General features: G+C 41.0%; 1 protein-coding gene across 1 annotated transcript; it reads right to left on the bottom strand.

Annotated features, from left to right (window-relative positions):
• Window positions 1-8,161: 8,161 nt before the first annotated feature.
• cbx6a (chromobox homolog 6a) lies at window positions 8,162-16,275 on the bottom strand. Its single transcript, XM_084714840.1, has 5 exons — window positions 15,680-16,275; window positions 13,338-13,381; window positions 13,062-13,127; window positions 12,383-12,449; window positions 8,162-10,872 (listed from the first exon to the last, which is right to left on the bottom strand). Exons 1-5 carry the CDS (start codon window positions 15,746-15,748, stop codon window positions 9,601-9,603), a joined length of 1,518 nt encoding a protein of 505 aa, XP_084570966.1. The 5' UTR covers window positions 15,749-16,275; the 3' UTR covers window positions 8,162-9,600.
• Window positions 16,276-16,583: the final 308 nt, after the last annotated feature.

Here is a 16,583-nt window from a genome sequence, read left to right on the forward strand (position 1 = left end):
AGATTTTGTAATAAACCCAGATGGTTTCCCCCGTTACCCGTATTTATTTAAAAGGTTTAATTGATAACATTTTTATATAAACAAGCAATTTAAAAATAATTCTGCATCCACAGAGCTGTCAGAAAGATGTGGAATAAAAGAATCACTTCTCCTGGAAAAGAAAAAAGGTGAATTAATCATTTAAAAAATTTTGATGAGTCTAAAATGAGTGTTTTGTTTTTCTCTGTGTAAAATGTTTGGTTCCTGAGCAACTAATCCAGCAACCTGGCAACCACTGGAATGGAATGGAAGGAGGGAATGTAATGTTATTAATATTATCAATAGCACCTTTTATGCTAAGCTAACCAGCTCCTGTTGTTAGCGTCATATTTACCAAATGCACATGAGAGTGGCATCGATCTTCTCATCTAACTCTCAGCAAGAAAGCGAACAAGCAAATTTACTAAAAATGTTAAACAGGTTCTTCAGAGTGTTAATGCCAGAGATTTGGATGCTTTTGACTTCTCATTCAGACATATGCATCCCTGCACATCATGGCTGCATCACATGTCCTGCGTCCAATTGGAGCAATCGTTGTGCGCGTCCTCAGGAATGAACGCTACACATATGCAAATGCAAATGTGTTTACCATGAATTAAAACAGCTTCAGAAAGCCAGAAATGTCATCAAATTAAACTCTTGAGGCTGTGGTTCTCAACCAGGGGATCCCTGAAATATTTTCAGATTGAGATTTATTTAAATTATCATGATTTTAAAAGATATTTATTCATTTATTTAATACAAGTCTTATAATATTTTAATTTTTAAATCTAATATAATTCATAGATTATGATCTGATACATATATTATTGTTCTTTTTATGTTTTTATAGGGCTGCTATATATTTTCTATTATTTGTATGTATTTCTCCATGTGTTTATGGGTACTGTGTGTTAACATGGTGCAAATATTTCTAATAAATGTTGAATATCTTTCTCCTGTGTTGTTCTTTCACATAACTAAGCACATTTGTAAAAAAAAAAAAAAAAAAAAAAAAAAAAAAAAAGAACAAAAATAGGTTGCATCAGTTTATTCCCAGGAACGTGCATTTTTTTTTTATCAAGTAAAGAGAAAAAAATTGAGAACAAATAGCATATTGCCTGACTTGAAATAGAGCTTAAATATCCATCACAGTCAGAGGCTCAAAAACCAGTCCAGTCAGGCTTCCCCTGCAGAGACCAGTAGCCTACATTGTGGATTAATCTCCAGAGGTGGCTGATGCTGCACGCACATACACTCGCACTCGCACAGATGTCGGCCACTCGCATCTAACCGTGATGACTATTTTAGTTCCATCTGGCTCATAAGCTCAGTGGTATCCTGCCAGAGAGGAAAGAGACAAGAAAAATAAATGGAGGGAGTAGAGAAAAAAAAAAGAGACAGGGACCTCTGCATCACCTCTCTGTCAGTCTCTCTCCTTTTTACATCCATTACAGCCATCTGAAGAGCAGAAAAACGAAATGAAACATTGCCTGTGGAAAAGAAGAAAGCTGTTTGAACTAGATGTATGTATTCTTCACAGTATCAAAACACACAGAGATGAATACCCCGGAGTGATGACCTTAATATCACCCCAGTCTGCACGAACCCCTCTTAAACACAGGCTCCTGTTACCATGAGCGCACCAAAGTGGCTCAACAGTGTCTCTGTGTGGAATATTTGGGAACTACAGCAGGAATATCATTGTTTGGAATATCTGAGTATGCTTATAGTATGTCAGTTTTTAGTTTTAATTCCCTCTGTCCTAAACTTTGGACCTCATGTACTTTTTATACAGCTATAAGTTTAGGATCATGTCTACTCAGCTGTGCATTGTTCACAGAGTGATGCTTTAAATTTGCACAAAACAATATTTTTAGATTAAGAATGGATCAAATGACTGCCCTACAAACTTGTCCCTGCATGCACTGTGATTGTAGCGTATCAGTTGTCAACAATACTGCAGCATTACAGTTATAAAGTTATCATTGCTGCAACACTGTTGAAACGTTGCAACACAACAGGTATTCTATGGTATCTTCACAACATCTGTTCAACATCTTCTGCATGATGTTTCCTGTACTTCATATAATGAAGTTGCTGCAAACGTTCAAAAAGTGGTGGACACTTTGGGACAAGATACTGGTGGCGTTTAAAATATCATGCTGGCGATGACGCATGGTGCATTGCAACTACATTCCTGGAACAACATTGTGTTAGTAGGGTGTGTGTAATGTTGGGATGCATGATAATTTCAGGATGTCATCAACATCGACCAACAAAAGCTTTAAATGAAAAATGAAATTAAATTCTTTTTTTTTTTTAAGTTTCCAAGACGGGGCTGCAGGCGGGGTTACCTCACAGTTTTTGAACATGAAAAAAAAAATCTTTGGGATAATTTTTTTCAACTGGAGCTCGGTAACGTGACATTAGTTTGCCATTGTTCTGTCCTGCAACTTGATTGGATGCTGCTGGATTGGTTCAAACAAAGTAGATCTGGGGAATTAAAGGTGGGGTGAGTCATGCTGGAGAAAGTGTTTATATTTGAACACAACAGCCAAACAAACTCGCCCTCCCTTCAGTGTTCCTTCAGAAGCTCTGCCTCTCAGATTTGTGAGGATTTGCCAAGTAAACAACAGCAACAACTGAGCAACAAGGTGGAATCAGCGCACCTGCAGCCCAAAGTTACCGGTAGCCTCAATCAGTGAAAGTAATGTTTTATCACTATGAAAATACAAGCGTGGACAGAGCTGACAGACTGCTGCTGAGAGACGGGAGTTTATGTTTCAAACTTTTGGGATTAAAAAGCAGATTCACCTTCATCCTGCTTCCCGACCTGTCTGCAGCAGCAACCCACGGAGGAATCATGGACCTGTTTACCGGTGAGAGGAGAGCTTAGAGTTTGTTTTTTAAAGTTTTGGTGGATTTATCTTCACTCTTGCGTCTCAACTAGCAGCAATCCACTGAGGAGCCAACCTCGCTCAACTGTTTACAGTACGGTCCATGTTGACTGCTGACCAGAGATGTAATGTATTTTAAAGTTACTTTGTGGATGTACTGAGAGGAGGGAGAAAAGAAGAGAGGCGGGAGAGACCAAACAGAAAGAATCGACTTCTCTGGTGATTGCTGTCAGAGGGTGACACACAAACACACACATACACACAGCTGGTGCCTGCCGGCTGGTGCTCACCAGCTGTTAGCATGCTGCTCATTAGCTTACAGCTGCCTGTTTGGGGTGAATAGACACACTTACTCGAGCAACACAAAAAACTACAACTGTTCACATGATGATTCGCTGATCAAACTCGCACAAGTGACGCGAGGCGAATAGTCATCACGCACAGTCAGTCTCACTTCCCTCGTCACCCCTCCTCCTCCCCCTGACCTACACACGAACACAAACGTCACCTGTTGCTGACTGGCTGAAGTAGTGTTGCGTGCCTCGGTCTGACCAACTTTGCACACCTCACCTTTAAGTGTTGACTTGGTGGAAATGAATAGGCGATCTTTAACATTATTGAGGAAATTATACATTACACACAAATTATTGTTATATACATGTTTTATACATTTATTTTATATCACATCCTATGCTGTATACTTTACACATATATTCTTGCCTCTCTCTATATATATATCTGTATATATATTTATGTTATATATACATAGTTAATCCTTCATTTGTAATGTGCAATTCTTCTGTGCAATATACTCTATATTTATCTATATTGTGAAACCATCCTGTGAATTTCTTCTGTACAATTTTCCATTCTTACGTGGCAATACTTATTTTTCTCTTAGTTTAATGCTACACACTACTTCTGTTAAACCACTGTTGCAGTTATCCTGTACAGTTTTCCATATATATGTTTAAGTGAAAGGTTATGTATTCTGTTCATCAGTTTTCTACATGTGCTTTCTATCCTTGAGCTCTCATGACAAGTGAATTTCCCCCAGTGTGGGATCAATAATGTTGATCTTATGTGTTACTTCAGTTTTTTCTTACTATTTTTATTGCAGGGTAATTGCAAAGATGAAGAGTTTCATGTCAGGAGCAGTTAATTCAGCATCCTACTGTTACTGCTGAGGTTACCCGAGCCTGGAGCCCAACTGTCAGCCCTGCACCCAAACAAATTCTATACAGAGGCACCCAAACAATATGAGACAACAGTAAAAAAAACCCAACAAAACAATAAAGCGAACTGCTTTTTAATGAGCTTTTAATTAAAAGCCTTGTACAAGAAACACACACAGAAAGCAACAACAGTAACAAGTAACATGACACTGAATACATAATCTGTACAATAAGGGTTTGCAAAACATGCTTCAGAAGTTCAGATACATTACAATGTCATCATTATCCTCCGACTCCTCGTCATCACCATCAATACAATGTACATAATTCATATTAGCATTAAAGCAGACAAAACTGCAGTCTTGACACATTAAAAATCAGTTTGCCTTCTGATCAAACCCATATTGGACTATTAAAAAAATGGCATTCAAATAAACAGCATCACATTAACATTATGCATATTTCAAAAAAAAAAGTATTAAAGTACAGTACAAAGGAAAAAAGGCTTAAAAAGCACAAATTCATTGAGCATCTTTATCCATACATTTAAACAAGGATCCTTCCTTTTTTTCCAATTAGTGCCACATAAATCTAGCACTTAAAATTACATCACATATAAATGTAAAACAATTCAAAAAAAGAAAGGGGGAAAAAAGGCTTAAAAAAGACAAATAATAAAATCAAGAGCCCTATTTGGTTGAAAGATAGGCCACTAAGTTGAGTTGTGCTACCCCATATGAGAAAGGAAAAAAAAAAGAAGAAAACATTGCTATCAACTGTTGGAAACATCGCCTAGCAGCCTAATACCTTACACATCTACCAACTGCAAGAGTCACTTCTATCCACCACTTAAAGATATTAAAGATATAGTAGATGAAAAAATCTATTCCAAACCACGATATATCCATTTGGAGAAGAAAATAATCCTTCATCGGTTTATGGAAAATGTAGAGGACTCGTGTCTGTCACTTTTGTCAAATAGAGAGTAAAGTTAAGTACTGTCCTTTTGTTAAAAAAAAGTACCTCAATTTGAATTTGAGCAATAGATCACTTCATTTCTTCATATAATGGATGCGTCATTTTGGAATAAATCCTTCCACATGTAACCTATGAGAGTATTGAAACAGTTTTGACAACAACTAGAACCATCCAGTACATGACGGGAGAGGAGGCGACATCTTCCTCGTCTGTGTCAACAAAGACGGAGACAACGCTGCGTCTGCAACGCCGGAAAATGAGACATCAGAAGCCTAACGAGGGTATTCTTGTTTGTGACATTTGTTACCTACCACCAAAGTCAGGGCAGGTATTCTTTTTTTTTTTTGGATGTAAGAGGCTGAGTAAGACGAGGTAAACGTCGCCTGGAGTGCAGCTGGGGTTGTAACGGAGCAGCTATAAGGCAACACATGCGGAAAATTTCTTTATATACTGTTAACACACAGGTACACCAGAGTAAGAGCCAAGGTCTGGGAAGGTCTAGAGTTTGTGGATGTAAAGGGCCAGAATTATTTTGAAATACTTCAGGTGCACTTGAAGGTCAAACGTTTTCAAGCTTTCAGGCGTTTAGCTGGAAACAACCCGCAGAGTGAATGAGCTCGGCAGAGGTTCGCAGTCAACAGTCGTGGGCTTTAGATCACATCTTCTGAGATCAAGCTGTGTCTTTTTATTTCCCCCCAACCACCAGACCTACCTGACACGCTTTCTGGCTGGAACATGATGCCACAGAGATAGCACGCTTGATGTATTTGGAGAAAACTGTGCCAACATCTAGGGATGGCTGATAGCCAATGCAGATACTGACAGGTTTTTGTGGTTGTTTATTTATTCTCCACTTATGCCAGGAAGGCAAAGAAAAAAAACAGGGCACCCGTTGCAACCCGACCGCAGATAATCAACACAAAATTGATGCGAGGCAACAGATAAACATCAGACAGTACCATCACTCAATGGCATTTTATTTGCTGATTGCAGTCAACAATGCAAATACCAGCCGTTAGCGATGTTTGGTCGATAAATCGGTGCATCCTTACCAACATCCTTCAATCTATGGTCAGAAAACAACAGGTCATAACTTGGTGGAAGTTAACAGCAGCAAGGCAGGAAACAAAACACCTTGTCAACTGGGACAGTAAAAATGAAGCAACTGATCGATCGTACCCTGGAAAAGTGGCTTAAGAAATAGAGAGTAGATACATTCATCAGCCACAGACAAAACATCATTTGTCTTGAGGCAATTTCCCGCTAGAGAAACCAGCAGTGGGAGAAGGTGTTTTTCCTGTTTGAGCCAGGTATGTCAATGCACCCTCGGGACTAATTCCTCATGGTTCCTCTCTGCAAGTGCTCAACAGCACTGTGTAACCAGTAAGTAAGTAAGGAAGGAAGGAGTAAGGAAATTACCAGGTCAGAGGTCAGGGTCTCAAACCAGGACACGGTGCTTTGCTCAATAGGCGATTTTACAGCAAATAAGTTCTGATTCCTGATCAAGATTCCTGGAAACTTGTTGATAATTAACAAACCAGACCTTGAGTGGAACCACTGTAATCAAGGATGTCATCAACAGAGAGACGACCTGTAGAATATAACAAAACCACTTCAGTTCCAAAGGAAAACCTCCTATTTTTTTGGCTTCTGCTTGGAACAATTTTTCATGTTCCAAGCCAGCTTATTTTTGGTGGAAATGCTCATGACAGGTGACAATTAGATGTGCAAAATGGAACCAGATGGTTCATGTTGGTGGAAACGCCCAACAGAATACAGCCAATGCTGGAGCCCAAAACAAAGGTTCTGGGATCAGGGTGCAAAAATTAACTTTTTTCTTTAGCTAAAAAGCTGGTGAGTGTTCATTTGAACTGGTTCGTTCAAGATCGTTGGAACTTTGGTTCCATCTAGCAAACCAGCTTTCAAACCATTATAATCAAAGATGAATCAAAGAAGATTAATAGAGTTCTGAACCAGTTTATTTTTGGTAGAAAAGCTCAGACTGGAGCAAAATTAGGAGCAAAAACCATAACAAGGCTGGCTCAGTGTTGTTGGACAAGGCCTATTGGGGAGGTTTTTGCCAGTCTAACCCTTCACTCAGACACATGTGGCTGAAACACCACCACAAAAGTGAGTTAAAGTGAAACCATTTTTCACTTAAACACCTCATTTTGTTTCACAGTTGGCCACAACTAGCAAGTGGCAAACGTGCAGCCTAACACAGAAGTAGGACAATTTTCTTGCAGCAAGCAGCAGTGCTGCAGATGGTGGCTGAGCTTTGAAAAGCAAACCTGCATGCTATTTCAAATGAGAGGCAATGAAAACTGCAGTTTAACTTGTGGTCTGCATTCTGAAAATCAGTTTTCATAACAAGCTAATTCAAAGTTCTCAAAAGATTCCAGATTCCAAAATCTCAACTGCATTTCAGTTTATATTAGGATACATCCAAAAACAACAGGCACAGTAACCTGTTGCCATGCCTAACAGGCAGGTGGTGAATAAATAGACCCAAATAAAGGACAACAACCTTTGTCCTAAATAGGGACAGGAAACAAGAGCCAGAACCTTTGGGAACTGCTTCCAAATTGTCGAATCCATCAGAATCGCAGGGGTCCTGGCTGAATCTAAGCTGTTTTTATCTGAGAGTTGTGTATTGCAAAACAATGTCAAACTCGTGCGTCTGCACTGCTGGAAACTTGCAATAAGGAGGAGTCACAACAAAGAGGAGGAAATGGTCTGAAGTGTGGCTTCATTCCACAAAGAAATATGACAACAGGGCTAGTCGTGAAGGCCATAAAATTCTTGCTAATTTCAAGTAAGGGTGGAAATACCAGCAATATGCTGAAACATCTTTCGATGAACATGGGCTTAAATTCCAGAAATGCCATGTATTTGACACGAGTGCTGCTGCTTCCTTTCTGAGCAGCACGTCTGTCACAGAGGGTAAATATATCCTCTGTTATATTAACATAGGCGCCACACAGGCAGGCTTAGGTTTTTTCTTTGACTAAGAAAACCTCAACGAAAACGAACGCTGTGCAGATATTCTCTCATTTCATTCGTTTTACATGATGACAGAGCTGCTACAGGCTAAAGGCAGCTTGAATAAAATTGATCAGGAATCAAGAAGGGAATGGATGGTGTCACTGGTATCAATAAAGTCTTAGCAATTCCCATCCCTTGTCCTCAGATTCCTGGACTGGTTCAGGTTCTTTAGCTCTGTGGGTAGCAGGAGACTGAACCATGCTACATGAACCACTGCCATTGAAACCTGAGACCGTACTGATAAAGCACTGCACTGTTCGCTAAAACACTGACCAACAACATCCACAGGAACAAGTCATGGTGTAAAACTGTTTGCTCCACCTGCCAAAGTGGAAGGTAAACAGGAAAACTTACCAGTCGCTATTGATTTTTACAAGCCAAAACTGCCTGGATACATGTCCCGCAGACTTCAAACAACTGCCAAGTAGCTCAAAGGTTCAACAAACTGCTATTTTTAGCTGCATTCGGTTGGTGGCTTCAGCCTGAACTGTGTTCAGCTCATGGACCTTCTAGACCTTGACAAGCTGAGAAGTTATATGGCGCAAATCTGGCATAAAGAACAAAATTCACAACTAACTTCAGGCCAGTTTAGAGTCTTGGTGGACGTCACAGAGTTAAAGAAGGTGGTGGGTGGGTGAGAAAACAAGGCAAGCAGGGAAAGACGGCAAGGACAGCAATAACTTAAAAACTATTGTTTTTGTATATTCTTTTGCAGCTTTTAAGGTTGTGCGTGCATATAAATACTTACTCATACTGTATGTATATGCATGTGCGTTCAAGAGAGCAAGAGGAAAAGGCCTTGAAAAATTGATGAACTACATAAAATAGGTCATTTTTTGATGCAGTCAAGTGCATTGCATTTACCTCGCTGTATTGATGCAATATATGAGAGTCCAACTGTGTTAAGTGCAAAGACACATCTCATTTATCATTAACAAGCTGGACCTCCAATGAGACAAGGGGGCAGGAAATTGGCATAACACCTGAAGGCTTGTCAATAACAGCCTTCGCAGCAGAGCCTGAATCGAAATAGTATTTGTTTCTTTCACGTTCACCAAGTGTGCTTGATAAACTCTCACCCCACACACCAGATGGATGAGAGTTTCACTTTTTGGACAATTTTCTTAATATTACACCAAACAAGCTAAACTCAGCATGTCTGAAAGCAAGTGAAATAAAACAAACACCACTTCCATCCAAGCCTGCTTCAAAGAGTCAGTGCTGTGCAAGTGGACAAAATATGGCAATTTAAGTGGCGAAAAGGGCGTATTAGCTGCCCCTTCTCAAATTTATACATTTCTTTTTAAAAAAAATACGCTCTTTTTTACTATTCAATGGCTGGGCGGTGTTAAGTTACATTACATTTCATTAATCGTTACACAAATATGGACACACCTTTGACGAAAAGGTCGGAGGGGGCTGACGTGGCAACACTGGCATGATATTTTTTCTGTCGTCAATGGCAGTCGACTTCATCTGATCTCCTATGGCTTGGGTGGAGAGGGGTCGTCGGAGGTGCTGCTGGGGGGAGGGGAGGAGGCCTCCTCAGGGCTGGCGGAGGGCGAGGCAGGGCAGGAGGCAGGGGAAGGGAACTCTTTTATGGTGACGGTGACGAGGTTGGTGGTGACGTCGGTGACCACCACATCCTTGCAGCTCGGCGCCATTTCAGGGTGCCAGTCGGGGTCTCCCTCTGCGGGCACCCTTTTGGGCTCGGCGGGGGCGGAGCTCTGGTCACCAGGGGTGACAGAAGACAGGGTGGCAGGCGGCTGGCGTTTAGCCCTGCGCTGGCGAGGATTTTTCCTGCCTCCCTCAGGGGGCACAGAACGGTCCAGGTCCTCCCCCTCATCTTCCAAGGAGGAAGAGGGTGAGGAGGGGAGGAAGGGAGATGCCGACGCCGTGGGATCTGCATCTGAGGACGGGGTGGGAGCAGTTGGCTTGGCGCCCTTCTGGGTCTCTGTGTGAGGTTTACTGGACTTGGAACCCTCGCTGGCAGGTGAGGCTCCTGTGGAGGGCTGGGACTGAGCAGCTGAGGTGTTGCTGGGAGATTTTCCTTCAGAGCCGCTAGAGCTGGAAGGAGAAGGAGGTGACTGGTACTGGGAGGAGGTGGAGTGGGTGTCCCTGGCCCCTGTGGTGGAGCACGACCCCGGGTGGGAGTGAAAGGGCACAGGGCCTCCACACTGCAGCCCAAATGGCTTCCCGTACATCGGGAACCCCAGCATCTTCAGAGGGGGCTGGAAAGGTCTGTACGGAGCCTCTCCCTTCTTCCCGATGATGCGGTTGCGGGAGGGGATGTTTTGGCGTCCTGGTGCAACACTCCTGTTGCCTGCAGCTGTGCCACCCCGGCCTGGTTTATCAATCACCTTCAGGTTCAGGATGATCCGACCTCTCTTGACCTCCCGGGGTTTGACTCTGCGGTTGAGGATGCGGACGGTCTCGGAGAAAGGGGAGACGTGCAGGCGGGAGGGGAAGCCACCCGGGTTGGAGAAGGTGGTCGCCATGGGGTCTGAGCGGGGAAGGGGGCGCCTGGACATCCGATGGCAGCGGTGAATGTCTTTCTTCAGCTTGTGGGTGGCTGCTAGGGAATTGAGTTTAGGAGTGGGCGCCACGGTTGAGGAAGAGGAGGACGAAGATGCTAAATGATGAGGTGAGGCCGAGGAGGAAGGAGCTGCTCGGCTGGAAGTGGACGAAGCGGAGCGAGATGCAGTCTGGCGAGCGTTAGAGGCTCGGCTGCTGGACGCTCCTTTCTGTCCACGAGCCTGAAGAGAAAATGATAAAGAATTGAAGCAACCATTTTTGGAGTGTGAGCTTTATTTTTGTAGAAAATCTACCTCCTTCACCACAATTTGTACTAACAATTTAAATATGTAGGCTGCACAATACCCTTTATTTCCCATATCAGCATTAAGTGTTTTGAACATCAAAAAATGTCTATGTATTTTAGACAACCAGGTAACGTCAAAATCTAGTTAGTTAGGGCCTGCTGCTTGATAATATGTGGTCACTTAAAAGCTGCAGAGACAATGATGCAACAAAAAAAACTCTTTCCAACTAAATTTATCAGTTTTAACCTAAACATATAGTCAATATTTCAACCTGCAAATCACTTAGAGCTGCAACGATTAATCAAAATCCTCCGATTTCAGTTTCTCAAATGCAAAAACTTGCTGGTTTCTTCAGTCCCGTATGACAGTAAACTGAATATCTTTGGGTTCTAAGCAAAACAAAACATTTGAGGATGTTATCTTTGGCCTTGAGAAACATTTTTCACCATTTTTTGACATTTTATGGACAAAACAACTGATCTATTAATCAAGAAAATAACAAGATTCATCAGTCCTTAGTCTTAAATTGCCAGTGCAGCACAAACTACAGTTCTCCAGGGCGTTGGCGTTAATATCTCTCTGACTGCACTGTGCTCAAAGTTGCTCAAAGGAAGTGGCACAGTATTGATTTTATACTCCATGGTGTTGACAGTGATGCATCAGTGCAACAATTAAAATAAATGTCATACAAGCTAGAAAACCTGCCTCAAGTGGGTTGACCTTCTTCTTACTTTAACAGTAGAAATCACAAGCAGAATTTTCCACTTTGTGTATTTAACAACAAGGCTAGAAAGCTGCAATTTCAGGTTTATATAGGCTTTAAATGACCCCGGTGAAACGCAACAAGTTTAATACTTTGCTTTCAGAACACAGTAATACATGTAAAACTACTGAATGTTCATATTTCCATTGTTTATTTGAAAGTCCTCTTATTAATGACTGAAATTAATAATATATTTAAGAAAACACTGGCACTTGAATATACGTTCTGCATTTTTGGGATACAATTAGCAGCAATGAACCTTAGACCCTCTTCATAATGCCTGGTTACCCTTGTTACAGGTAACCCTCTGCTTGGTGTTATGCTCCGCTGTGTAGTTATTAGTGTAGTTATTTATTTCGCTTATTTATCCATTGACTTATCATTAAGTGTGGAGAATGTGTTCTGTGTTTCTGAGGTGAGCAGACGGTATGCACAGTATGTGTCTTTTTATCATGTGCTTTGCTCTATCATTGTTTGACCCTCTGAAAGAAAGAAATGTACTCGAGGAAACATTACTTTACACCTTCCTGTCTTTTCCTGTCTCTCATCAACAACTATGACGGTATGCGGTAACGGCATGCAATAATGTCTCGATGAAATGTGTTGCTGTGTCCTCAAAACCCCATTTAAGAAAGAGTCATCTTCACGCATGAGCACTAAAACAAGCATCAAGAACTGTACCTTGAGGACAAAGTTTTTGGGTTTTGGCCCACGTTTCTTCGGCCCGTGCAATTCCCTTTCCCGTTCCCTATAAAAAGAAAATGACAGTTACAACGACACCGATCACAAGAGTAAAGACGGTCTAAAAAAAGATCACCACAAAGAGAGTAAAATATAACAAATCAAAGGAGAGGATGGCCATGAAAGCTGTGAGTGTGTGAAAGTAGAGCAGTCGGGCACCGAGAACATTTGAAGCTGCGTTTGAACACAGCCAGATTCTCCATCTTCACGTGTCTGTTTTAGTTTCCACTTGATGTGTCTTTTCAGTTTTGTCCGTTTTATGGTGTCCGTTTTAGTTTACTGTAAACATCTACCCTCTGCAAGCAGCACAAAGGCTTTCAAGTGGTTTGGCAGCAGACATAAAGGACATTTAGCAATCAGGAAGAAAAGAAAAGGAGGAATGTAAAGACGCCAACAGATGAGGTAAAAGCAGAAACACTTGCAAGAGTGCAATGCAAGAGTTAACATAAAGAAAGGACATTTAGCAAAGTGCAAAATGAAGACTAACAAGCTTTAAACATGTGAAATTGGGAGCCAAAATCTTTAGCTTTGCAGACAATGACTGAACACATGAAACATTGCAAAATAAGACATTTTGCACATGCTGGATGTACCCAACTTACATACTGGTTTTACTCACTTTTGCTCAAAGCCCAGTATCAGCCTGTCATCCAGAATATTCTCCTCTGGCTCCCAAGTGCTGTGCCTAAACAATAATGGTGCAACATGAAGAAAACAGACAAAAAAGGAAAAATTTTTACCTCAAAATAGTTTTGCACCAAACTGAAATTAATCCACATTTTCAATTTAATGTGAGGTCATTAAAAACTGAATTATAACACAGACAGGTGCTTCACTTTTAAGGGGCTGAGGGTCACCAATTTTCACTCAAGCTGAAATTAAGAGAAGCACTTACTTCATTGCCCATCCTTTCCATTTTACCAGGTATTCAAGTTGCCCCTGCAAGAAAAAGACAGATGGTGGATTAACAAAAACAGCTCACATATGAAACAAGAGATTTAAAAAAAAATCCCTTAAATCTGGATTGCATTTGCAGCAGCGTTCTTTTTTTGCTGTTCTGTCTTTAGTTTTATGTTATCTGCATTTGGGGTTTACTGGGATTTTGTCCTTTTCGCAAAACAGTCTTGGATCCTTCTCATGCAACACAACACCATATTCTTCCTTTAACTGCGTTTCAGCCCTGCAGACTCAATGTCATTTTCTATCTTAGTAGAAAATGTCATATCTGGACTTGATTCAATGAAGAAATTGCGCTTGTTGTCTGTAATTTCTTCTCATTTAATTTGGGACACTGTTCTTATCCTGATGTGATGTAATCCCATCCATTATCAAAAATATTAATTATGTCACACTGGCCATTATACAGTTTTACACCTTTTCTGCATAGAAATAGCATTACATAATAATGACAATATTAGGGGTTTACTAATCTGATATGGATTTTTCAGATAACAATTAACAAGGGGCCAACAACCGATTTGTGGAACAGATATACTTTTGTAGTAAAAATTAAAATCTTGCAGTCATAATTTACAAAAACAATTACACTTTCTGCTACTTCAAACTCCCACTCGAGAACCAGACACTTATGCGTATACGTATATATCCATCTGCTTTTTAAATTAATAGTTTATTTAAAGTTACTTACATTTATTTAATTCAATACTTTATTGCCATGTTGATATAAGCAATTATGATGTATCATCATCAGTTATGCTTTGGATGGGACACTGAATGAACTACAGACAGAGCAAGGTGGCTGCATTAGAGACAAAGTCAACACATTTTTCAATGAATTTCTTGTATTGCAACTGTATTTTAAAAAATAAAACTCTGATAATTGTAAAAATGCTGAGTGTCAGAGCCAATAAGTAAAAGTAAAATACTATAATATGATTAACATTGGCCTATATCACAGCTGTATCAGTCTATATTGGTAGCTGTCTATATGTTGTCCAGTATGCTCTGATAAGAAAACTTTTTTGTCAGAACAAAACACACACTATTTTTGTTTTATAGGCAGCATTTTATGTATATTTGATCCTTTTTCTTAATTCAGGTTTACTATATTGAATTTTTTGTTCTATTTGTGTTTTTTGAAGTCATGTAGAATTGCTAAAATACTGGTGAAAGTTTAGTGTTTCAGTGTCCTGATATCACTTGGACATCCTCCATCACATAACTCCCAGAAACATTTGATAACCACACTTGATGGACCATTACAATGTTGGCCAATATAATGAATTTGTCATATTTCTTAACTCCCTGATATCGTTACCAGAATCTGGCGAAGAACTCCAATATCAGTCAGGCTCTAGTCTGTACCAAACATCATTTCTTACATCTAATGTAATGTAATGTAATATTAACAGTGTCCGTGCATCTCTGCAGCACTACAGTACATGATTATGATGCCATTTTGTCAAAAAAATTGCAGCTTCTGTGATTTAGATATTGCACTTGGCCATATTGTGATTTGAATACTATTTTGATCAATTGTGCAGCCCTTGAAAGTGCATGGATTACTTACATCTGTCAAGAAGGCTGCAACTATGAAGTTCTAGCAGGCATTGCAGAAGTAACTGGAGGCCTGGTGGGCCTGCTGGTTAACTGTGTGTACCAGCAGCCACTTAAGATGGTACCCTACCAAGATTTATGGGGTCTTTTCCAGTATACAAGGCTTACTATACTGATAAAACACTGCAAAGCATCAGAAGTCCTTCATCAGCTGTGGCTGATATACTCCTTTCTCACCAGGAGTAGATGAATGCAAGGACTACTGTTTTTGGGAACCATCTTTCCCCAGCTGTAGAAGAAATCAGTAGTGTCTAATAGCATATAATGTGGGGGCTACATGTACCTCTTCCACAGGCTGCAAAATGCACAGTCTGGCCGTTTGCTTTAGCTACCATTAGCTGGCAGAGAAATCGGGCCCCTCCATTTCACAGCACAGCCCTCATCCTATCGTCTGGGCTGCCTTGTTCTGCAGCTAGCCCCTTCTTTGTGTCGCTGTTTTTATTGCCCTGCTAACGCCTGTATATACGAGCCATGACTGATAGCCTCGCTAGTTAGCTTCAAAGCTAGCTCTGACTAGCAAAGTGAAGGCATCCGCCAGCCACCAGGCCTCCATAGCGCTGCATCGGCGCAAGAAGACAGCGCCGAGCCTATGGACCGGAGCGGTGCGGCCAACATCTGCGGGAAGTCAAAAGACGCGGGACGGCGGCGGCTGGAGCTCACCTTACGGACGCGGCGTTTCAGTATGGCTTCCGCGGCGAAAACGCGATCTCCCACCGCCGAGAGCTCCATCTTTCATGCCCGAACTGAGCTACCTGTCTGTGTTTTGCTCCCTCCAGACGTCAAGCACTGCTGTCTGCTGAGGCCGACCACAGCCACACTGTGAGAGGCAGCAGACACACACATGCAAGCAGGCGCACACACACACACACCACTACAGCAGCGGCAGCGGGGCGACCAGCCTGCTGGCTTGTCACGTGGCCTGGGTCAGTCGTCCTGGCAACCAGGACTACACTCGCGAGGATGCGAAGAAGCGCGCGCTACAGGCAGCTCATCCTCTCCGTTTGATGACAGGCGGCGCCATGCTGACTCCTCCCTGAAACACATGAAAACTAAGACTTTATATTATTAATGCCAGTGATATGATATGATTCGGGGTTGTGATGGTTACTTAAAAATTGTATTTAGATACAGTTACTAATTACCTGTTAAAAACACAGTCAAGATGTAACTTGATTACTTTCCGTTACTTTTGGACAGTGGTGGAAAGAGTACTGAAACTCTGTACTCAAGTACAACTGCTGTTACATTGCTAAAATATTACTCACTTACAAGTAAAAATTACAAAATAGTCAAGTAAAATTACAAGGTATTTGTCTCAAAAACTACTCAGAGTATTAGTTACCTTTTAACCATTTATGTTGAATACATTTTAATTGGTTAAATTCTTTAGTGTGATTAATGATTAATGACTAATCATTAAACATCTTTGCTCCAAAGCTGTGCTGCTGCAGTGTTTTGTTTTTCATTTGTTATCTCATGGTTTTCATTGGCAGATTGGTAGATTACATAGTCTAACAAATACTTAAGTATGAGTAAAAGTATGGACTTGGAAATCTACTCATAA

This window comes from Lutjanus erythropterus, chromosome 3, assembly GCF_056507025.1.
Source record: "Lutjanus erythropterus isolate fLutEry1 chromosome 3, fLutEry1.hap2, whole genome shotgun sequence".
Taxonomy (NCBI): domain Eukaryota; kingdom Metazoa; phylum Chordata; class Actinopteri; order Lutjaniformes; family Lutjanidae; genus Lutjanus; species Lutjanus erythropterus.

What these genes read in the sequence shown, in the direction of transcription:
- cbx6a (XM_084714840.1), bottom strand. Translation starts at nt 15,748, where the DNA reads ATGGAGCTCTCGGCGGTGGGAGATCGCGTTTTCGCCGCGGAAGCCATA. An exon ending in TGAAACGCCGCGTCCGTAAG is followed by an intron (nt 13,382 to 15,679) that starts GTGAGCTCCAGC and finishes TTTTTCTTGCAG; the next exon opens with GGGCAACTTGAATACCTGGT. An exon ending in TGGAAAGGATGGGCAATGAA is followed by an intron (nt 13,128 to 13,337) that starts GTAAGTGCTTCT and finishes ATTATTGTTTAG; the next exon opens with GCACAGCACTTGGGAGCCAG.